Source organism: Lynx canadensis, chromosome D4 (genome assembly GCF_007474595.2).
Source record: "Lynx canadensis isolate LIC74 chromosome D4, mLynCan4.pri.v2, whole genome shotgun sequence".
NCBI classification, from domain to species: domain Eukaryota; kingdom Metazoa; phylum Chordata; class Mammalia; order Carnivora; family Felidae; genus Lynx; species Lynx canadensis.
The window spans coordinates 84,683,284-84,708,564 of NC_044315.2; the positions used below are offsets into that span (position 1 = coordinate 84,683,284).

Here is a 25,281-nt window from a genome sequence, read left to right on the forward strand (position 1 = left end):
CTCTGGGAATAGGGAGGCCTGACAAGATGGAGAGAGTCGGGGGAAGGAGCAGTCCAAACACCCACAACATTTATTAAGTTTGCTGTCTTAGATGGGTGTGCTTCTTGGCACCCAATAACAGTCACAGTAGTAACATCGAAGATCACTGATCACAGATCACCATAACAACTATAATAATAAGACAAGAGTTTGAAATACCGCAAGAATTCTCAAAATCTGACACGGAGGCACCAAATGAGCAAAAACACTTGGAAAAATGGCTCCGACAGATTTGCTCAATGCAGGGCTGCCGCAAACCTTCACTTTGTTAAAATTGCAGTATGCCTGTGTGCTATACAATTCTATTCAATTATGTAGTGAGATGTAACAGGATACGTGCTATGAAGAAAATAAAGCGATATAAGGGAAGAGAAAATGATGGAAAGAGGATACTATTTTAAACAGATTTTTTTAAAGTTTATTTATTTATTTTGAGAGAGAACATGCACGCATGAGTAGGGGAGGAGCAGAGCGAGAGAGAGAGAGAGAGAGGGAGAGAGAGAATCCCAAGTAGGCTCCATGCTGTCAGCACAGAACCTGATGCAGGGCTCAAACTCATGAACCACAAGATCGTGACCTGAGCCGAAACCAAGAGTTGGAGGCTTAGCCAACTAAGCCACCCAAGCACCCATAATCAGATTTTTTTTTTCAAAATTTTTTGATGTTTTTTAATTTGAGACAGAGAGACAGAGCATGAGCAGAGGAGGGGCAGAGAGAGAGGGAGACACAGAATCTGAAGCAGGTTCCAGGCTCTGAGCTGCCAGCACAGAGCCCAACGCAGGGCTCGAACTCACAGACCGTGAGATCATGACCTAAGCTGAAGTCAGACGTTTAACCGACTGAGCCACCCAAGCACCCACATAATCAGATTTTTATGGAAACTAGTGTTTCAGTGAAAATCTTTATGCATTGAAACTTTTTGATCTTTCGGGTTATTTCCTAAGGATTAATTCTCAGAAATGGAATTATTAGATCAAAGTTTGAACATATTTAGTGCTCTCATTATATCATTGAATTGTTCTTTCCTGTGTTTAATCCAAAATGAAATCCCTCTTGGTCTTACCTGTTTCCTCTGACTAGAACCACTTATCCTGCCACCATCCCATCTCCTTCCCTCCCCCACCCCAACCCTCACCCCTGGCCTTCCACAGTAAACCCTGTTCTCCCAACCCTATCCCCAACTTGGTCACCAGTAATCTGTCATCTATGAGGGTGTCCAGCATGGAGCCTGGAGTGGAGCAAGCACTTGTGTTTGTTGATTTAGTGAGACTTTGCTTATCCTTCCAGGCCCAGCCTAAATGCTCCCTTTTTAGGAAGCTCACTGGAATCACTGGACTCGTCCTTGCCTTCTCTTCAACCCTGATAGCACACTTTTACAATTCTCTCTACAATTCTCTAAAATTCTCTGTAGAATTTTCTACAATTCTCTGAACTTCATTCAGACTGCCTTTCTTACAGCTTTTCAGGAACATTTCTCTTCCCGAGTAAGCCACATTGTCATTGAAAGCAACCGCCAACTCTTGAACATTCACACTCCCCACTATAATCCAGCAAGCGTCTTAAACATAATAAGCTGCAAAAGGTAATTTATTGACCAACCAGATGAATGCATGTTTCCACGTAATACTTCTTAATAGCTCAAATCAAAGAGCTGAGGTAGTGTCAGAAAACAAGAAATGTTTCGAAACTGTTTTTCAGTTTTGAATATTTTAATAAAAAACATTATGTAACAGAGATATTTAAAAGCACTTCCTTCAGAAAAGAATCCTTCCTTACAATTGCTATCCTTATTTCTACTGAGACTTTCCCATTCTCGTTAACATGTGTGTTTTTCTTTCCTTTTTTTTTTTTAAACATAACCACATTCATAATGTATACACCTAAATGATTTATTTCTCCTCCAAGAAGAGGAAGGGTGTTAACAAGCCAGGGTGAGCAGAGGTGGAATAGGAAGGTGGCAGAGCTTGGAGCAGAGCCCCCTCTCCCGCAGAGGCTGCTGTTAGTGCTGTTGTGATGCTGATGGGACGCAGCCCTGGGACCCAGTCCCCAGGGCACACTGGCCCCAGGCGCAGCCATTTAGAGTATGCCAAACCCTGGGGGGAATGAAACTTAGGGGGATGCTTAATGGGCATTTCCTACAGAATATTTTCCTAAAAACAAAGTATAACAGCAAGTCCTTCAGTGTTAATGCCTTCAAGTGAATGCAGGCGCTGCTTTTCGGTTCCATGTGTTCTTCTGGCGCCTTTTACAAGCTCCTGCACTGGGGAGGCCAGGCTTTCCCACTCTAGGCAAACATGCTCTTTCAGATCATAGGACTTCCTTGCTCACTGTGGCTTTTCGTAGAGCCACACTCACATTGTCCTGGTAATTGGACAAGCCGAAGTGTGTACCAGTGCAAACCTTTCAGGAATAAATTTGCCTCGGCCCTCGGCTCTTCTGGTCGAAGGTGCTCTCGTAATTTGGACACGGCCAGTGCCCCTGGGGTGAGGGATTCTGCTGTGCCCAGAGAGTTGTTCTCCAAGGTTTTTCATTGTTTGATAAAATCATTCCCAGGCACAGTCGACAAATGAGCTAAGCTGATCTTCACTTTCCCAGGTATCTTCCTGCTCATTCCTCCCTTCATTTCCCAAAGAAATGCCCTTGTGTCATCCCCTCCAGTGTAGCCTCGGTCTTGCTGCTAGACTCCATGTTTTATTTATTATTGCTATTATTGTTATTATTATTATTATTGTTATCATCGTGATCTAATTGGCTTTATTCAACCACTCAGGAACTGAGCAGCATCCCGTCTCACAAGGAAGGGCCCTCTGGACTCCATGTTGTAGACTTAGAGTCACAGATTCACATGCTTATGTATAATGGAATCGAGTGCAGTGGCTGGATGAGGGACAGTGAGGATTAGAACAGATGAGTGCCTATCTGAGGGCACAGCCATCACTTAGAATAAGCCTGTGGCTGGCTTCTGAGAAGGTGGGGCCCATGTGACTGATCTTCCAAATTTTCATAAGAAGCCAGAAACTTAGATTTTCATGAGTAGGTCATTATTGTATGGTCTCAACAAATATGATCTGTGAGCCAGATAATCATCTATAGATTTGACAGTTTCAAGATCTATTCTAGACCTTTTCCACCCTACTCACCCACACACCTACTGGTGGAAGGTGCCTCTTCAAAGTGCCCCCATGTCAAAGGAATGCATGGCTGTTGCAAAAGTCCCACCTGCTGTTCTTGGAGTATTTCTCTCCCTTCCCTTCCTTCCCTTCCTTCTCTGTCTTTCCTCACCACCTCCCCCTTTTAATTCATCATCACATCCTTTTAATTGCTAAATAGATCTTGAATCTCTTCTTCATCCTTCAGGAAACGACCAACGGTTTAAGCTTCCAAAATATATTGAAATTAGGAAATTTCAGGACTCATAACCTGAGATATTTTGATCAGGCCTAGATTTCTTCCTCCCTTGACTCTCCCTTAATGTGGAGACATAGATCACATACTTAACCTGCCATGTTAGTGACATCATTTTAACTAGGAGAATCTCATAGGGTCTACACATTTTACAACTGCCTACTGACTCTTTCCTGAGTATAGGATAGCACAAGTGAGAAGATCATTATGATTATTTGGAAGACAGTGTTAAGAAAATTATTTGGAGAAAGTATTTTCTAGTTACTGGAGGATCTAATTTATTTAAAAAGATTTCTTTAATGTCTATTTACTATGGAGAAAGAGACACACACACAGAATCTGAACTAGGCTCCAGGCTCCGTGCTGTCAGCACAGAGCCCGATGTAGGGCTCGAACCCACGAACCATGAAATCATGACCTGAGCCAAAGTCGGACATGTAACCAACTGAGCCACCCAGGCACTCCACTGTAGGATCTAATTAAAATTTTGTTTTCAACATTTATTCATTTATAAGAGACAGAGAGAGATAGAGCATGAGTGGGGGAGGGCAGAGAGAGAGGGAGACACAGAATCTAAGCAGACTCCAGGCTCCGAGCTGTCAGCACAGAGCCCAACGCAGGGCTCAAACCCACGAATCGTGAGATCATGATCCCAGCCGAAGTCGGATGCTTAACCAACTGAGCCACCTAGGTGCCCCTGGAGGATCTAACTTAAAATGAAGTCTGACAAATGCTAATTTTCAGGCTTGAATTCTTTAAAATCATAATAACAAGACCCAAATATAAATAACATTTTTGCTATTTGGAATAAACTGTTAATAAATATTTGATCTTCTAACTCTGTCACCACCTTCCCAGTAAAAACAGCAAAAAAAAATTCCTCCCCTCCTCTTTCCCTTGTGACCAAATCATGCCTTAATCCAGGCAGTTGCTTGAGTAGAAAAATCTAAAAATCCTTAATGTATTTTTTTCTTTACCTTCCCTCTCTGTCTTCTCCACCCACTGCCCCCATCCAATCCATCACCAAGTCCTGCTGCTTTTACCTTTCAGATAGATCTTGAATCCTTTTTATTTCCATTACTCTCACCCTATGCCAAGTTCCCATCATCCTTCAATTTGATCATTGCACGTGTTCCCTTGAATATCTACATTTTCTGGGTGCCTAGGTGGCTCAGTCAGTTAAATATCTACATTTCCTTTCATGCCCTCCTCCAACTATTCTCTGCAGTCAGAATAATGTTTTTAAAACATAAAACTTAAAGCCAGGGCACCTGGATGGCTCAGTTGGTTAAGTGTCTGACTCTTGATTTCGGCTCAGGTGATGATCTCACAGTCTGTTGGCTCAAGCCCCACTTAGTGTTAATAGCACAGAGCCTGCTTGGGGTTCTCTCTCTCTCCCTCTCTTTCTCTACCCCTCCCCCACTTGCTCTCAAAATAAATAAAAATAAAAACTTAAAAAAAAAAAACCATAAAACTTAAAGCCTTTAATACCTTTCTGTTGCACTTAAAATAAAATCCAAAAATTCTTAGGGGGTCCACAAAGCCTATATAATCTGGCACCTGCCCATCCTTCCATACTCAACTCACACATTGCCTGAGTTTTACTGTGTTTCAGTCTCCTCTACCCCTTTGGAATTCCCAAGTTTGTTTCTGTTTCAAGACCACTTTCTCTGCTCGTTCCTCTTCCCATCTACTCTTCGACTAACTCCTACACATTTTCCAGGTCTCAGGTTAAATGTCACTCCTTCAAGGAAACCTCTCCGGACTCTGTAATCTATGTGAGATTTCCCTCTTAGACGCTTTCATTATCCCATACTTTTCCTTCATAATTTGTGATAATTCATAATTTGTAATCATTTCCATGATACATGTTTAATGGCATTCTTCCCCCTAACTTTCTACTCTCTCCCTGAACCCTCCGATCTCCTTTAAGCTCTCTGGTAGACCTTACCTGCTTTGTTTCAACTGGATCTTCCCTGAGGACCTATAACACATTAGATCCTTGTTGCATAATTTAAAGAATAGAGATAATTGTGCTTCACATTCTTGTATTTTTAGTGATCCTACATCTTAACACGAGTTGGATGGTGCTTTGGAGGATGCCAAGAGCGTAATTGCAATATTGGTGTGATAAATCAGACCCTAAGAATGTTTAAAACATAGAAATCTAATTTTTTTGTATGATCCTAATCAATATATCCCTCCTTGGTTAAGACCGATTATAACTGTAATTATCTTTTGCTTCTTGTCATAGACGAAAAAGGCGTAACTTCAGTAAACAGGCCACCGAAATCTTGAATGAATATTTTTACTCACACCTCAGTAACCCCTACCCCAGTGAAGAAGCCAAAGAGGAGCTGGCCAAGAAATGCAGCATCACAGTGTCACAGGTGAGAGGGCTCCAAGGGTCTGTCTCGCTTCCCTATGAATCTAGGAACCCTATTCTTTCTTCCCGGTATCACCGAATTTCAGATCCACGTGTTCCAGTGTGAAAGAAGATAAAAAGAAAATAGAGATATTTCCGTGTTTTTATGCAAGCTTTTAAAGCTTCGGTGATGTGTTGGTTTTTTTGTTTTTTCGTTTTTTTAATCTAAGTGGTGAGGAATCAAGATAATCAGCCACCACCCCAGTGTAAATCTTCTATAGAGAGGACATAAACATGCCATGGGGAGAGACACGGTTTATACTTAAGTGACTCTTCAGTAAATGGCATACGGTCCTGCGTTCCCTGATTTAGATGACTGACCTAAGCTTCTACCAGTGAGAAACCAATTTATTTGTTGCCGAAAGGAAATTTAATATAACTCTTTGGTGAAAGCTTTGAGGAATTCACTAAGTCTTTTCTTGGTAACCATGCTATGATATTTGGTTCCCAAGGATTTCTTTGCTTCCTTGTTATTCATTAAACAGAAGAATTAAGTTTATACCCGTCTTTGTTTTGTTTTTAATGTTTATTTGTAATAAATTGTGGCCCTGAAATTAGCTGTCATCATCTAACAAAAATACATTTAGTTTGAGGCAGATAGACTGGTATTTGATTGAGGACTGGAGACAAATAAATAAACAACTGTACCTCCTTAAACAAATAAGTATGTTTTACTGGCATTAACTCTAAAATATAATTTTATTTTAGTACTCATACTGTTGTTTATACACGGACATCAGAATAGCATTTCTTTATAGCGCGGAAATGTAGTAATTACCAACCAGCTGTTGCAATGGAACTTAAGGAAAAGCTGACCCTTGGCAGAAATTTTGGTGTTTCCTATTGATCATAGGACACAAGCATTTTAAGGTACTTTCTAAGTTAATCTTCCTGCTGTACATCTGAAGTCCAAGATATTAGAGATCCCCTTCAGATTCCAGTGAAAGTTTTATATCAGTATTTTAAGTCATTGTTATTTAAGGGATTAAAGTCTGGGCTTGAGATGATTTCCAGCTTCTGTTTTGGCATTACTTTTCACAGAACCTCTAGAACAATCATAGATTCATAATTAAGCTATCATTTAAGAGTTATTGTCATTCTCTTATGGAATAGTGTTTGTCCTGATTCGTCTTGCTGAGTTTGAAATGGCCTATAATTGATTTGAGTTACCAACTTATGAGGACATCTCTAAAACATTCCTATCTGGGTTGTGTAGTGCTCACTGCCACTTGAACTATTAAGGGAACAGTATAATATGCTGGGTCAGACAGAGAAGATGAAATTAAGCGGGTGTTTTTCTGGTGTGTGCATTTTCCCTGAACATTAGTGAGAGGATCAGACTCATGCTAAACTCCAGTGGATGACGCCAAGTCTGGTTTTCCGCCTCTCACAGCAGCTTTCTGACTCTAGAATGCAGATGTCTGTAGGTCCGATTTCAGCTGAGGTGTTTTCATGCTTCTGCTTCTTTTTTTCTTGTTTCCCTCTCTACCATAGTTAGCACTGGACAATAACGCAGATTATATACATTTTTTGAAAGCCGATACAATCCTGGCTTTTCATTAGTGTAATGCTAGCATTTTCTGTGTAGCGTACGACCTGCTTAATACAGTTGCTTAATACACGCTGTGTATTAAGCGAGAGAAAAGTTTCCTTCTGACTCTGCTCCAAACTAGGGAGGTCTTGCTCTACTTCTAACATAGGCTAGGAACACATTACTAACTTTTTAATTTCTACTATATTCATTTCACTTGTATTCTGATAGAAGAACAGCTAGGTTTTGGAAATTTTTTAGTAACCGCTTGAGACGTGGAAATAACAGAGACTTAAGATTGGTCTGTCTACAAAGCAGACTGGCTGCTTTTTCTGTTTTTCTCCCAGTTCGGCCTTTCAGATGCAGAATTTCAGGGATCAGTGTAAGCATTAAATTGTGACAATTCCCCCCCACCCATTTACCTTTTTCCTACCTAAAGAAGTTAATTTCCCCCCAACAAGTCGCCACCTACACATCTCTGAAGTAGGAACAATGATGTTATCATTTTAAGTATTAGATGTCAGTTACTAGCCTTATGAGTGCCCTGTTTAAGTTGTTTAGAAACGAAAGCAGAGAATATTCCAGACCTGAGAGGTTAACCACTTTCTAAAGAGACCAAACATTGTTTAAAATATACATCATACTAAAATATAATTTAAAAGAAATTTTTTTAATCTTTATTTATTTTTGAGAGAAAGACAGAGCGCAAGCAGGGGAGGGGCAAAGAGAGGGAGACACAGAATCCGAAGCAGGCTTCAGGCTCCAAGCTGTCAGTACAGAGCCCGACGTGGGGCTTGAACTCACAAACCTTGAGATCATGACCTGAGCTGAAGTCCGACGCTCAACCGACTGAGCCACCCAGGCGCCCCATGCTAAAATATGATTAAATTTAGAATCCAGAAATTGTTCACACACAAAACTAACTTAAAAAAATTGAAACCCACTGAAAACAGGTAACTATAACAACACTATTTTTGCCTGACTTTCATAGAGTATATGAAACTGATTAATTCTGGATTGCTTAAAATACTGCTTAGTATATGAAATTGATTTATTCTGGATTACTTAAAATACTGCTTAATATATGAAACTGATTTATTCTGGATTACTTAAAATATTTCTTAAAGGGGCGCCTGGGTGGCGCAGTCGGTTAAGCGTCCGACTTCAGCCAGGTCACGATCTCACGGTCCGGGAGTTCGAGCCCCGCGTCGGGCTCTGGGCTGATGGCTCAGAGCCTGGAGCCTGTTTCCGATTCTGTGTCTCCCTCTCTCTCTGCCCCTCCCCCGTTCATGCTCTGCCTCTCTCTGTCCCAAAAATAAATAAACGTTGAAAAAAATATATATATTGCTTAAAATAATAATTAAGAATAAGGAATAACTAAGAATAAGGAGCACCTGGGTGGCTCAGTCGGTTGAGCGTCCGACTTCGGCTCAGGTCATGATCTCACAGTTTGTGGGTTCAAGCCCTGCATCGGGCCCTGTGCTGACAGCTCAGAGCCTGGAGCCTCCTTCGGATTCTGTGTCTCCCTCTCTCTCTGCCCCTCCCTGGCTCATGCTCTGTCTCTCAAAAATAAATAAAAATGTTAAAAAAATTTTTAAAAAGAAAGAATAAGGAACTTTCAGAAGAAAATGTAAGGATATATCTTTAGGACTTTGAGGATAGTAAAAAAAATTCTTAAAAAGGACATAAAAGGGGCGCCTGGGTGGCTCAGTTGGTTGAGCGGCTGACTTTAGCTCAGGTCATGATCTTGCAGTTTGTGAGTTCGAGCCCCGCGTCGGGGCTGTCTGTGCTGACAGCTCAGAGCCTGGAGCCTGCTTCGGATTCTGTGTTTCCCCCTCTCTCTACCCCTCCCCTGCTCACGCTCTGTGTCTCTCTGTCTCTCGATAATAAATAAACGTTAAAAAAATTTTAAAAAAAAAAAGGACATAAAATGTTTAAGCAACAAAGGAAACGATTGGTAAGTTTTGTGGTAAAATGTTTATCAAAGACTGTGCAACATCAACATGATACAACCATTTTAGTAAAGACTGGATCAGGCAGGAATCATCAATAGATATTAAATCTGGGGGGAAATTTTGATGAAGAAAATGGTCTTAAATTGTCTCTCCATAGGCCCTTTATTAGTTGTAAGGGTTTCAAAAAAAAAAAAAAAAAAGGCAATTATAGAGTGGAGAAATGGAACAAAACCCGGATCAGGTGATTAGAATCAACATCACCAAAGAGAGACAGTGGACATTGTGTATAGTATTTCATCCAAGAATGTAGTCTGAATCTAATCACTAGAAAACATCAGACAAACAAAATGAAGAGTGTTCTGTTAGGGAAAAAAGGGGGTGGGAGTAGTATTCTTTAAAAATGTCAAAGAAAGGCCATGGAAATGGTTCACACTAAGAGAGGATAGAGACATGACAGGTAAATGCAATTCCTGACCCTAGACTGGATCTTGTACTGAAGGGGAGGAAATGCCATAAAGAATGTTATTGGGTTAAAATTATTACAGTAAATTACAAAATGTAATTGTTCTATTGTTGTTTAAGCAAGTATCTCTAGTCTTAGGGAATACACTGACTTACTTACATAGGGAGAAAGAGCCATGATATATATAATTTACCTTCAAATAGTTCAGGAAAAAATGTGTGTGTGTATGTGTGTTTATATATGTGTGTGTATAAACACACATAAACGTGTATAAACACAAAGTGCACATGCGTGAGTGAACACAAATGATAAAACAAATGGGGCAAAATGTTTAATAACAGGTGAATATGACTAAAAGGCATACACAGATGTTCTTTATACTATTTTTATTTTTGTGGCCTTTTTTGTAGGCTTGAAATTATTTCAAATAAAATGTTTTTTGAAATGTGAAGACAGGGGCACCTGGGTGGCTCCGTCGGTTAAGTGTCTGACTTTGGCTCAGGTCATAATCTCCCAGTTCGTGAGTTTGAGCCTCGCTTTGGACTCTGTGCTGACAGCTCAGAGCCTGGAGCCTGCTTCAGATTTGTGTCTCCCTCTCTGCCTCTCCTCTGCTCAAACTCTGTCTCTCTCTCTCAAAAATAAATAAACATTTAAAAAATAATGAAAGAAAATAAAGAAATAAAATGTGAAGACAGCCCACAGACTGCAAGAAGATATTTGTAAGTGTATAAGTCAGATTAAAATCTAAAATACATAAGGAATTCCTATAAATTAATAAGAAAAAGACAAAGAACATATTTGAAAAACAGACAAAAACAAGGACTTCACAGAAAGAATATAAATAGTCAACTATATGAGAAGATCCTTTTTTGTAATCAGGAAAATGTGATTTAAAACCTTCAATGAAATAACATTTTACATTTCCTGGATTGGGGCAAAAAATCCTAAATTTGACCATACCGAGTCTGGACATTGTTGGCAAAAATATATAATAGCAGATACTCTTAAATATTCTTAGTAGGAATGTAAATTGGTATAGCCACTTTGAAAACCTTACGGCATTATCTTATAAATTTAAATATACATATACCATTCAATCAATCCTTAATTTTACCTCTTAGTGAAATTGTTCTAGAAAACTTCTTGTGTATGTATTTCAGGAAACATATGTAAGAGCATTTGTTTTTTGGGTTTTTTTTTTTTTACCCTTTCCTTTTTTTTTTTTTAATTTATTTTTTTAATTTGCATCCAAGTTAGTTAGCATATAGTGCAACGGTGATTTCAGGAGTAGATTCCTTAATGCCTCTTACCCATTTAGCCCATCTTCTCTCCCACAACCCCTCCAGTAACCCTCAGTTTGTTCTCCATATTTAAGAGTCTCTTATGTTTTTGTCCCCCTCCATGTTTTTATATTATTTTTGCTTTCCTTCTCTTATGTTCATCTGCTTTGTATCTTAAAGCCCTCATATGAATGAAGTCATATGATACTTGTCTTTCTCTGACTAATTTCACTTAGCATAATACCCTCTAGTTCCATCCTTGTAGTTGCGAATATGTAAGAGCATTTGTAAGAACATTGTTTGAAATGGCAAAAAACTTGAAATAAGACAAGTGTCCATTGAGTGGGGAAATGGATAAATCTATTGTGGTATAATCCCACAACAGATTACTATATAGCAGTGAAAAAGAATAATGTACAATGACATATATCCAATGTGAGTGAATCTTAGAAACATAATAGTGAGTGAAAAAGGCACATTACAGAGTATATATATAAAGTTCAAAACCAAGCAAACAGCATATTGTTTAGAGTACATACATACATGATTAAATATACAGAAAGTAAAGGGAATGATAAAAAAAAAAAACCTCAGTTAAGTGGAATAGGATTAGGAAAGAATATTCACAGTTTTAGTGGTATTGTTGTATGTTTATTTAAGTTGAGTGGAAGATTTACAGGAATTAATTTTTATGCTTTAAAATTTTTTTAGTGTTTTTGTTGAAGTATTATTAGCATACAAAAAAAATCTATGCACATTTAATGTGTACATCTTGGAATCTAAAAAATAAAACAAATGAAGAAGTAAAAAATAATAATTTCTTTTTTTTTTAATTTAATGTTTTACTTTTTAAAATTTACATCCAAATTAGTTAGCATATAGTGCAACAATGATTTCAGGAGTAGATTCCTTAGTGCCCCTTACCCATTTAGCCCATCCCCCCTCCCACAACCCCTCCAGTAGCCCTCAGTTTGTTCTCCATATTTATGAGTCTCTTCTGTTTTATCCCCCTCCCTGTTTTTATATTATTTTTGTTTCCCTTCCCTTATGTTCAACTGTTTTGTCTCTTAAAGTCCTCATATGAGTGAAGTCATATGATTTTTGTCTTTCTCTGACTAATTTCACTTAGCATAATACCCTCCAGTTCCATCCATGTAGTTGCAAATGGCAAGATTTCATTCTTTTTGATTGCCAAGTAATACTCCATTGTATATATAAACCACATCTTCTTTATCCATTCATCCACTGATGGACATTTGGGCTCTTTCCATCCTTTGGCTATTGTCGATAGTGCTGCTACAAACATGGGGGTGCATGTGTCCCTTTGAAACAGCACACCTGTATCCCTTGTATAAATGCCTAGTAGTGCAATTGCTGGGTCATAGGGTAGTTCTATTTTTAGTTTTTTGAGGAACCTCCATACTATTTTCCAGAGTGGCTGTGCCAGCTTGCATTCCCACCAACAATGTAAAAGAGATCCTCTTTCTCCGCACCCTCACCAACATCTGTTGTTGCCTGACTTGTTAATGTTAGCCATTCTGACAGGTGTAAGGTGGTATCTCAGTGTGGTTTTGATTTGTATTTCCCTGATGACAAGTGATGTTGAGCATGTTTTCATGTGTCAGTTGGCCATCTGGATGTCTTCTTTGGAGAAGTGTCTATTCATGTCTTTTGTCCATTTCTTCACTGGATTATTTGTTTTTTGGGTGTTGAGTTTGATAAGTTCTTTATAGATTTTGGATACTAACCCTTTATCTGATATGCCATTTGCAAATATCTTCTCCCATTCTGTCAGTTGCCTTTTAGTTTTGCTGATTGTTTCGTTGGCTGTGCAGAAGCTTTTTATTTTGATGAGGTCCCAGGAGTTCATTTTTGCTTGTGTTTCCCTTGCCTCTGGAGACGTGGTGAGTAAGAAGTTGCTGCAGCCAAGATCAAAGAGGTTTTTGCCTGCTTTCTCCTCAAGGATTTTGATGGCTTCCTGTCTTACATTGAGGTCTTTCATCCATTTTGAGTTTATTTTTGTGTATGGTGTAAGAAAGTGGTCCAGGTTCATTCTTCTGCATGTCGCCGTCCAGTTTTCCCAGCACCACTTGCTGAAGAGACTGTCTTTATTCCATTGGATATTCTTTCCTGCTTTGTCAAAGATTAGTTGCCCATACGTTCATGGGTCCATTTCTGGGTTCTCTATTCTGTTCCATTGATCTGAGTGTCTGTTCTTGTGCCAGTACCATACTGTCTTGATGATTACAGCTTTGGTAGTATAGCTTGAAGTCTGGGATTGTAATGCCTCCTGCTTTGGTTTTCTTTTTCAAGATCGCTTTGGCTATTTGGGGTCTTTTCTGGTTCCATACAAATTTTAGGATTATTTGTTCTAACTCTGTGAAGAATGCTGGTGTTACTTTGATAGGGGTTGCATTGAATATGTGGATTGCTTTGGGTAGCATTGACATTTTAACAATATTTGTTCTTCCTATCCAGGAGCAGGGAATCTTTTTCCATTCTTTTGTGTCTTCAGTTTCTTCCATAAGCTTTCTATAGTTTTCAGCACATAGATTTTCCACCTCTTTGGTTAGATTTATTCCTAGGTATTTTATGGTTTTTTGTGCCAGAAACAACTTCTAAGCACAGAGAACAAACTGGTGGTTGCCAGAAAAGAGGAAGATAGGGGGATGGGAAAAATAGGTGAAAAGGATTAAAAGGTGTACATACCTCCAGTAATAAAATAAGAAGTCACAGAGGTGAAAAGTTCAGCAAAAAGAAGAGAGTGAATAATTTTATAATAATGTACGGTGGTGAGTGTTGAGTAATGTATAGAATTGTTGAATCATTGTGTTGTATACCTGAAACTAATATAATGTTTTATGCCAACTATACTTCAATGATAAAAATTTTAAATGATTATAATTTTTATCCTTTATAAACATATATATATAGATACATACATATAATATATATACATATGTAGATATGTATATATATTATATGTATGTATCTATATGTGTGTGTATATATATGAAGGAAGTTTTATGTGAATTATTATACCCAAATAACAGAATATTTAAAAGTATTTCCATTCATTTGCTAACAAAAAAATCAATTGGAATACCTATTATGTACCAGATACTATACTGGGAATGGAAGAGATGTCTGTGAACTTAACAGGCAAAACCGCCTGCCCTACCTGACAGAAGTATGTACATATGTTCACCAAAGATATGTAAAAGAATATCCTTAGCAACAGTATTCCCATTAGCCAAACTAGAAACAATGGAAATGTCCATCAGTAGGAAAATTGGTAAATAAATGTGGCATACTTTTGTATATTTAGAATATTTTATAGCAGTGAGAATGTATGAACTTGACTATGTATACCTATATAATGCTAAGTGAAAGAAGTCAGGCACTTGGTATATGATTCCATTTATTAAAACATTCAAAAACAGGCACGTGACTGGCTGATTTGGTGTAGCATGTAACTCTTGATCTCAGGGTCATAAGTTCAAGCCCCATATTGGGCATGGAGGCTACTTTTAAAAAAAGTTCAAAAACAAACTTGATCTTAGTGTTAATTCAGGATAGGGGCATCTGGGTGGCTCAGTTGGTTGAGCGTCCGACTCTTGATTTCAGCTCAGGTCATGATACCAGGGTCATGGGATCGAGCCCCATGTCAGGCTTTGTACTGAGCATGGAGCCTGCTTGGGACTGTCTCCTACTGCCCCTCTCCCTGGCTTGTACTCTCTCTCTCTTTTTCTAAAAAATAAAAAATAAAGTCAGGATAAAAGTGGTTACCCTTAGGAGAACAGTGATTGGGAAGGGAGATGTTTCTGTATCTAAACAATGCTTTCATGGGTGTCTTCACTTTTTGAAAACGCATCAAGCTCTCTACTTATGATGTATATATACACCTTGTGTTGGTTTATATATATTTCACTTGACTAAAAAGTTTACTTTCACATCAACAGCAAACCTGCCTTCATTGAGCTTACATTTTCCTGGGAGAATACAAACAGATAACATAAGTAAATGAGATGATAAATTAGAATACAGTGATAGGTGGTATGGATAAGACAAATAAAGGAGGGAAAGAGAACAGGGAGTGAAGTGTGCAATTTTTAATAAGGTGGTAAAGAAAGCCCCTCCTGAGAGAGTATCTTTTGGTAAAGATTGAAGGAGAGAATGAACAACCCGTGTGGCTAATAGGCAAAGAACATTCCAGGCAGAGGGAACAGTAGGTGCAAAGGGCCTGAGGGGAAAATTGCCTGAACAAGTGGGAGGAGGCGCCAGAGACAAGTCAGAGAGATTGTGAGATCCAAATGGTTTGGGGGCCTTAGACACCATGGTAATGGAGGACTTTTCCTCTGAGTGAAGTGGAAAGCTGGGGAGTGACGTGATCTGACTTAAGTTTTAACAGGATCACCATGGCAGCTTTATTGATAATAGAGTGAAGGAGGCAAGGACAAGCAGTCACCAGTTAGGGTGTCATCGCAATAATCCAGGGAGAAGATGACGGTGGCTTGGACCAGGATGCTTGTAGTAAAGGTGATGAAAAGTGGCTGGATCCCAGGTAATTGCGAAGGTACAGCCAAGAGGGTTTACTGATAGATGAAATGTAGGATGTCAGAGAAAGAGTCAAGGAGGTCTCAAACATTTTTGGCTTGAGCAGCAGAAAGGTGCAGTTTTCCTTTAAGTGTGATGGGGAAGGATTTAGGAGGAACAGATTTTTTGGTGGAAGGGCAGATCAGGAGTTTGGTTTTGGACATATAAAGTTAATATATCTTACAGCTTTTTAAGTTCATTCTATACTGTAATGTATAAATAGGCACTGGTAAGTAAAAAATTTATAGTTTATGTTAGTCTAACATTAATTTCTGGTGATATATTGTAAATATAAATATCCTTAATGTAGAATTGCAGATTGAGCTCAGAATTTGAAATCTCTGATGTCTTTTTTTAAAAATTGTATTTATTTATTCTGAGGGAAACAGGGAGAACAGGAGAGGAGCAGAGAGAGAATGAATCCCAAGAAGACCCTGCTCTGTCAGCATCGAGCCCGATGCACGGCTCAAACCCACGAACCATGAGATCATGACCTGAGTCAAAACCGAGAGTCTGATGCTTAACCGACTGAGCCACCCAGGCACCCCTCTATCCCTCTCTGATTTCTTAAGGCTTGGTTTGGTTAAGTAAGCTGGAGATCCCCCCCCTTTTTTTTACATAACACCCTGAAAATTCACAAAAGAAGGAATGATTTCAAATGTCATAAGCATTGAGAATCATACTTAAATTGTCACATATACTTAATTAGTGAAGCAGATATTAATATGCTTTTACTTTTTGAAATAGTGCTAACTTGCATTGATTATTCAAATTAGCAAGTCACAAAAAACTCCATTGTTCTCCTGATTCCAATTTTGAGTTTAAATAACTCTGGCCCTACTTTCTCTGCTAGGTGTTTTTAGAATGAAAAATGTTCACTTCTTCTTCATTGCTACTGTAATTGAAATGTACTGTAAAGAAAGGATTGATTTTTTTTTTTTTTAACAGATGAGTACCTGAAATAGTAGAGAGGTTAATTGGCAACATTAAGATTCATTCATTCATTCATTCAACTCACGTATTTTAGAGCTTTTAAAGTGGTGCACAGGACCCACTTTTACAACAGTCTAGTGTGGAAAAAATTATTACCTAACCCTTACAGATGAGGAGACTGATGTCCAGAGAGGTTAAGTGATTTGACAAAGAGTCACAAGACTTTATGAGTGGGAGAGCTGGAGGTTCTTACTCAGAGGTTCTTAATAAAAAACAAGAAACTGGATTTTTACCTTTTTTTCCTGCAAGAGGCAGTGTGATTCCTCTCTCTCTGAGGCCCCAGCTGCAGAATCCTGGTTTGTGAGGCACAGGCCTTGGCTTTTATCACTCGGGCTGCGTCATTTCCCCCTAAGCTACTTTAGACACTCCAGGCTAGTTAGTAGCCTGAGGTCTCCTTACTCATTAAACGACTTATTCCAAAGCAGTGAATATTCAGTAAGCTAATTAAAATTTGTAAGTAAGATTTCCTTATTAAAAAAATCTATTAAAATAAGAAGAAGCCTGCTAAAATAATAATTAGAGCAGGGGAAAAAAAAGATGACTCTCAGATTACAGTATCTTTTTCAGCTATCTATAAAGGCCTGTTCGGTTGCTTTGGCAAGTAGACAGAAGGCAGGACTGGATTTCTACTGTAAGGATGTAAGGTTGCAATTGGCGAACTAGAGACAAGGTGAAGGAAAGAGGCAGCTATTTTGTTAAAGTGGTTCTTTCACTCTGTCTTAAAAGAAGGCTACAGACCCTCTGTTCTATAAAAGGTTCTGCTTGTATGTCCTAGTGGAGATAGACGTCATTAAACAGTGTGCAAAGAACAAAGGAGCAGGTTGTAAAGAGATGGGAGCTTTGAGGATGCTGTAACACTGAGTACAGATAAAGCATATATCTGCAAGATTTAAAGAAAACGGAAGCCTCTGATTTGTTGTTGTTTTCTTCTCTGCTAACAATCCGTACTGTGATTAGCGTGGTACCTAAAGTTTGCTCCAGTGAGGCAGGTATTATATTTATTTTGAACTGACTTTTTTTGAGGAAATCTCTTACTACTAGTTTGATATAATGCCCAAACTAAGAATAGAGACTATTTCCAGCTTAGATGTAGTGGTTTTCGAGTTTTCCTCTACCTAGAAGAAGCCATATTTCAGAATCCAGTTTTCATCCCCTTCACCTTCTTTGGCCTATTTCTTCCCTTTGAGTATTCCTGGCAGTCTCTCCTCATGCCTGTCCCTCATCATTGCATCTCACCTTTCCATTGCCTTGCTTCTCTGAGGCTTGTCAGACCAGTAGGCCAATATATCAGTCAGGGTCCCAGCAGAAAACAGATGGCACACTCAAATTAGAGTAATTCGAGGAGAGTTGAAAAGCGACTATTCACAGAAGTGTGGGCAGAGTGTAGGGAAACCACAAAAGGTAATGCTAGTAATGGTTGGTTCTGTTACTACCTTCGCCCTGGAGAGATAAAAGAAGGATTATAAGAACCCACCAGAGACATAGAAGCTGTATTTGGAAAGATAGTAACTGAAACCTTAAGTAAAGCCGTTTTTACATGGAGGGAGTCAGGGCAGCCATTGCTCTGACGTTACTTTCCTCCCCTTTTCGCATCTCCCACCAGTGACTTGCTTTGACCAGAAACCTGAGGGTATGTAGGTCAGCCTCTTGGGGCCCAGAACAGTGCAGAGAGTACAGAGGGAGGAGTGAACAGAAGATCCACAGTGTAGCCCGAAGAACAAAGGCACCAGATCAGAACAGGCTCCAGGTTCAAGCCTGCTGGCTTCTCACTTATGCTGACTCTGTGATATTCCCACCCAGGATATCTGGCACTCTCCAGAGATGCCCTTGGGCTTCCTTTGTCCTTGTGTTTTGGCTTCTCTTCTCCTTTCCTGACTCCTCTCAGCCATGTAGGAAGCATATTACTTTTCTAAAATGAATACGGATTTTGAGAGTAGAAACTACAAACAATGTAAATAAGTTAATTTGATCCAGCTAAAAGGATTTGTCTGGATTTTCTAGCTATTTTCCAAATGTACTCAACAGGTCCTGAGTGCCTATTATAGGCATTGTGCTTGGCACTGTGGCAAACAAAGGTGAATTAGAGGTCTTCTCCCTCAGAAATGTCAGATTTCTTGGGGGAGACAGACAAACATGTTAATGCCAGGATACAAAAGTTACCTGGGGGAGCGCACAGGGGCATATGGGTGCCATTTTGGAATATGGTAGAAGGATGAGTTTACTTTCTACTAAGAGGATTAGGAAGGTTCCCCAACTTATTAGTTCTGTGACCTTTGGGCAAGTCATTCAACCTCACTGTGCCTTATTTCCTCATCGGTATATTTTGGATTAAAACAGCATGTACTTCATCAGGTTATAGGAGTTTCAGTGAGATAATATAGGTAAAGCACCTATCAGAGTGCCTATCATAGAGTAAGGAGAAGATATAATAATAATTATTATTATGCTGTTTGTGCTATCTGGAATGGCCTAATAACCCTGTCTTCCCTACAAAAATGCATAAACATCTTATTAATTACTAGTCTTATTAATTTGAAAGCTCACTTTAAATGTCAGTTCTTTAAGAAAGCTTTCCATGTATTCACAGTTCATATCCTCCATTGTATATTCTCATAGCTTCTTACACTTTTCCTTGATGGCACTTATCACAATTATAATTACATAATGAATTATTTTGTTTTGTCTTTAAAATAAACTCTACACCTGGGGCGCCTGGGTGGCACAGTCGGTTGAGCGTCCGACTTCAGCCAGGTCACGATCTCGCGGTCCGTGAGTTCGAGCCCCGCGTCGGGCTCTGGGCTGATGGCTCAGAGCCTGGAGCCTGTTTCCGACTCTGTGTCTCCCTCTCTCTCTGCCCCTTCCCCGTTCATGCTCTGTCTCTCTCTGTCCCAAAAATAAATAAACGTTGAAAAAAAAATTTTTTTTTAAATAAAATAAAAATAAAATAAAATAAACTCTACACCCAATGTGGGGCTCAAACTCATGACCTTGAGTTCAAGAGTCACATGCTTCCCTGACTGAGCCAGCCAGGCTCCCCAGATCACAAATTGTTCCAGTTTTACTATATGTGATGCCAAACTGAGCAGTAGGTAATGAATTGTTTAATGCTTTTCCCCTGATGGTGAATCTCATGTTGACTGGACTGAAGTCTCATTCAACACTATATTCTACTACATGTTGCCATGTCTTCTTGTATGTCTGTTTTTCTCTAATTGTGTGCCCAGTGGTGTATTTGCTTTGTTTATAGAAACAGCTTGAAGCCTAGAATGATGGTATCTTTCTCTACAAAAAAATTATATTTGCTTTGTCCAGGCACCTGCAAGTACTAGTAAGAAACCCTACTAGAATGAGAGTGACTATATAGGAGATTGTTGGTATACTCCAGGAAAGAGGTGGTAAGGATTCAAATAAGGCCACTGAAAGTAGAAAACAGGGATGGATTTGTAAAGCATTTTGGAGGTAGAACTTCTGTTTTGGAGATTATGTAAACAGTTGGATATGAATGTGAGGAGGAAAGAGTATTAGAAGATAGCTGAGGTTTTTAGCCTAATTAATTGAAGATGTGATATTATTATCTGATACAGGAAACACATGAGGAAATGCTTGTTTGATGGAGGGGAGATTAAAGGTTTGTGCCAGGTTTGCATTGCCATCAGTATCTCAGTTGGGAAATGTTCAGTTTGGAAGTATAATCTATGAGAAAGGTCAAGGTTAAAGATGTAGCTTGGGAGTCATCCACTGAAGTTCATAGTTGAGGCCCTGGGAATGGATGATGTTGTCCAGGGAACTTGTAGATAAAAAGAAAATAAGGCCAGGGGAAATGACTTTTCCATGGGTCATTTGTCAGTTCTGAGAGAGTAAGAGGCTGAGGGGTTAAGCAGTACTTTTGACAACTTTGTAGGGAACTGGTTTCCAGGTGGCTAGGACCTATCAGGGGAGGCTACCTTATTTCCCTTGATTGCTAGGGCTGCACTCTAGCAAGGGTGCATTGGGAAGTACATAGACACTCACAGAGACTGTAATTCTTCAAAATACCTTGGTCCTTGAGATTGGATTGCTAGTACTTGTGGGTGCCTGGATAAAGCAAATATAATCTTTTTGTAGAGAAAGATACCATCATTCTAGGCTTCAAGCTGTTTCTGTAAACAAAGCAAATACACCATTGGGCACACAATCAGAAAAACAGACATACAAGAAGACATGGCATCATGTACTATAACCAACAGACAACAGAAACAGACCCATAGAAATGTAGAAAAGAATCCAGTATGGGCTGTGAAATAACTATGCCTAATATATGTAAGGAAATAAAAGGCAAATAGAGAATGTTGTCAGAGAACTGGAAACCATAAAAAAGTTCAAATGGAAATTTTAGATCCAAAAATACAGTAACCAAAAGTAAGAATTCAGTATATGGATTTAAACACAGATTAGACATAGTTGAAGGGAGAATTAGTGAATGGGAAGATGTGTCATGAGAAAATAACCATACTAAAGACTGGAGAGACCATAGGATAGAAAATCAGAGGGGGAGAAAGTAAGATACAGTAAGAAGTCTAACATAAACGTAATTGGCGCCCCAGAAGCAAATATAAGAGTGGGTCAGAAGCAATATTTAAAAAGTAAAGGCTGATAACTTTCCAACACTGATGGAAGATTCCAAACCCTAGATTCTGAAAAAGTATAGTCCCCATACAGAATGAATTAATAGGAATCCACACTTAACACAATCAAAACAAAAGCAGCCAGAGGGAAGAATAAGATTGCCTTCACAGAAGGAGCAATTAGACTAACAACTAATTTTTTAACTAAAAGAATAGAGCTGTAATACAGTGGAATGATACCTTTAGATAAACTAAATGTCAATCTAGAATTCTGTATCTGCCAAAAGCGTCCTTTGATCATGGAGTTGAAATAAAGATGTTTTCAGTAAAAAAAAAATTTTTTTTGAGAGAATTTGTACCATTTTCTCACAAAAGGAAGTACAAAAAATACTCTTCATGAAGAAGTAAAAAAGATACCAGATAGTGGGTGGGAGATGCAGGAAGTAGCAGAAAAGCAAAGGGTAAAAATGTGTGTGAATCTAAATGAATATTGATTGTTTAAAATAATTATAATAATGTCCTTTTAGCTTATAATATGCATGGAATTAAAATATACAGCAGTAATGCCTCATAATTTAATGAGAGGAGGATGAGTGTTCTAATACTCTTGCGTAAAAGGTAATGAAGGTACCACTTACTGTAAAAGTATCAGTTAGACTTTGAGAGTCATGAATGTGTAATCTCTAGGATAGTCACTTAAAGAATACTTAAAGAATATATAACTTCCAAACTTATAAAGAAGGAAACATGGAATAATTTTTTTAAAATAAGTAATCTAGGGGTGCCTGGGTGGCTCAGTTGGTTAAATGTCCAACTCTTGACTTCATCTCAGGTCATGATCTCATGTTGTGAGATTGAGCATCAGGCTCCATGCTCCAGAGAGAGCCTGATTAAGATTCTCCCCCTCCCCCTCTGCCTCTCTCTCTCTCTCTCTAAGAAAGAAAGAAAGGGAAGGGAAGAAGAAAGAAAAGAAGCAATCTAAAAGAAGCAAGAAGGGTGGGAGGTGGGGGGAAGCATCCTAAGTGGGACAAATAGGAAGCACTTAGTAAGATGATAGGTTTATTCCCAAATATACCAGTAATTCCATTAAGTTCAAATGAGCTGAGTACTCTAATAGGCAAATATTGTCAGGTAAGACATAAAAATGAAACCTAATTATATGTATTCTTTAAGAGGCACATCTAGGGGCGCCTGGGTGGCGCAGTCGGTTAAGCGTCCGACTTCAGCCAGGTCACGATCTCGCGGTCCGTGAGTTCGAGCCCCGCGTCAGGCTCTGGGCTGATGGCTCAGAGCCTGGAGCCTGTTTCCGATTCTGTGTCTCCCTCTCTCTCTGCCCCTCTCCCATTCATGCTCTGTCTCTCTCTGTCCCAAAAAAAAATAAATGTTGAAAAAAAAATTAAAAAAAAAAAAAAAAAAAAAAAGAGGCACATCTAAAACATAAGGACATAGAATGAAAATAACAGTATGGGGACAGATATAACATGTAAACATTATAACCGAAAGAAAATTGGTGTTTCTTTGTTAATATCAGATAAAGAACACAGTAAGGCAAAAAGTTTTACTAGGGATAAAGAGAGGCACTAAATAATATTGACCCAAAAGTTCTGTATTTGTATGTACCAAATAGCAGAAACTCAAAAAACATAGAGCAAAAACTTTAAAAATTTCAAAGAAAAGTAGATAAATCCATAATCATTGTAGATTTTTCTGTTACAATCTGGAGAGCTTGTTGGAGTGCAGATACCTGGGCCTTATTCCTGGCAGTTCTAATTTGAAGTCTATAATGGGGCCTGATAATTTGCAGCTCCCAAATGATGCTCATGCCGATGGTTCTAGACCCGCACCTTGAGTAGCACAGATACGGAAGATTTGAACACCGTGATTAGCAAACAACCTAATATTACAGAATACGTGGTCTTTTTAAGCTCTTGCAGAACATTTTGAAAGTTAATGTATTCTGGGCCATCAAGCACCTCTCAATAAATTTTAAATAATTGAAAACAGAGTTTGTTTTCTGAGTACAGTGGAATTAAACTACAACTCAATAACAAAAATATAACTAGAAATTCTCATGTTTGAAAATAAGGCAATATGTTTCTTAATATTCTCATGGGCTAATGAGACCACAGTGAAAATTGCAAAATATTTTAACTGGATGATAATGAAAATGCTCCTTTCAAAATTCATGGGATATGGCTAAACCCATGCTTAAAAGGAAATGTATAGCTTTAGGTATATGTTTTTTATGTATAGCATAGGTATTATATATATAGTATTATTTAATGTATACTTGTATATATTATTTATAATATATAATTATATATATTAATTATATATAAGGTGTGTATGTTTTATGTATGTATATAAAGTGGGGAGGCTGAAAATCAGTGAGTTAAGGATCTATCTCAAGGTATTAAAAGACACTAAGTTAAACCAAAAAAGTGGAAAGAAGGAAATAGTGAAGATAAGTGCAGAAATTAATAAAAGTTCTTAAAAACCATACAGTAGAGCTCAACAAACCCAAAAGTTGTTTCTTTCAAAAGTTTCCCTTCTCCCTCAAACTCTTAGTCCTACTCCCCAAAGGCAATTAATGTGCCTTAGATATTCTTTGTAATGTTTCTTAACATACATGTTCTTTTCAGATATTCATTCTGAACCAACTGTATGTACTAACTTTTTTCTTCCTTCCTTCCTTCCTTCCTTCCTTCCTTCCTTCCTTCCTTCCTTCCTTCCTTCCTTCTTCTTTATTTTAGAGAGAGAGTAAAAGAAAGCATGTGCTAGCAGGGAAGAGGAACAGAGGGGGAGAGAGAGAAAGAATCTTTGAGCAGGCTTCATGATCAGAGTGGAGCCTGACACAGGGCTCGATCCTACTACCCTGGGATTATGACCTGAACTAAAATCTATCTTCCTCCCTCCTTCCCTTCCTTCCTTCCTTCCTTCCTTCCTTCCTTCCTTCCTTCCTTCCTTTCTTTTCTTTCTTTCAAAATTCTTTGTGCCTCAGTTTTCATATACATAAAATAGGGGAAATAATAGAACTTGCCTCATTGGATTGTTACGCAGATTTAATGAGTTCATATATATTGTGTGGTTAGAATAGTGTTTGGCACTTAAGAAGCCCTGTATGAATGTTACACCTGTTGTTATTACAAGAGGACATACGGTCCTGAACCAAATGATGGTGAGGGTAAGCCTGGATTTGGGAGGTCAAAGGTGATGGTCAGGGACTGCTTTGGGGGAACACAGTGTCTGCCAGGCACTCTTGCTATGTGTGTGGAATGATCTGGCCAGTGATGAGCCAAAAGGTAGAATTATTGGCAGAGTCAGCCAACAGCCTGGACTTGTGACTTGAATAAAAGAGGGTAAAAGAACTAATTGGGTCACCCCCACTGGGATCTTATCAGGTGACTGGATCAAAGATCAAGGGAGAGAAGTTTTAAAGTAGTGTGACTAGTTTTGTTTTGTTTTGTTTTCTCCTTGACTTTCTAAAGTTTGATATTTAGACCATTGCCCTATAGGTACACCAGATTCTTTACCAAAGCTAAGTTTTGTTATTTATGTTCTATTTGAGAAGTGGTGCCATCCTTTCATGTCCACTGTGTTTGAGAAATTGGCACTCGAACTCCCAACCGGCTGTACATTCCGTGCAGAAAGGTGCAGAAAAGCCACTCGTATTCCACTCCCCCACTATTAAATAGTGCTGTGACCATGAGCAAATTATCTAACCTGAAGTCTCCGTTGTTTGAACTGTAAATTTAAGATGGTAATAATCTCTTCAGAGGTTTGAGGGCTAAGTGAGATCCTATATGTAGAATGCCTAGTACAGGGCTTGGTATATCACGAGTGCTCAATAAATGCCAATTTGCCACCCATTCGACCAGAGTTTTCCTACTCGATATGTGGTGCATACAAAGCCTTGTCAAGGTTCCAGAAGAAAGTCCAGCCTTTGGCGAGCTAGTAGTGTGCTAGCCGCCTCCAGCCCCTAGGTTTTCA

At 38.8% G+C, this 25,281-nt stretch overlaps 1 protein-coding gene across 2 annotated transcripts in view; it reads left to right on the plus strand.

Moving 5' to 3' along the window:
• PBX3 (PBX homeobox 3) overlaps window positions 1-25,281 on the plus strand; it is a 221,437-nt gene that overhangs the window by 178,796 nt on the left and 17,360 nt on the right. For both annotated transcript variants that reach the window (XM_030293354.1, XM_030293355.1), the window contains exon 5: window positions 5,699-5,834. In XM_030293354.1, the coding sequence (XP_030149214.1) occupies window positions 5,699-5,834 (136 nt within the window). The remainder of the gene's footprint in view (window positions 1-5,698; window positions 5,835-25,281) is intronic.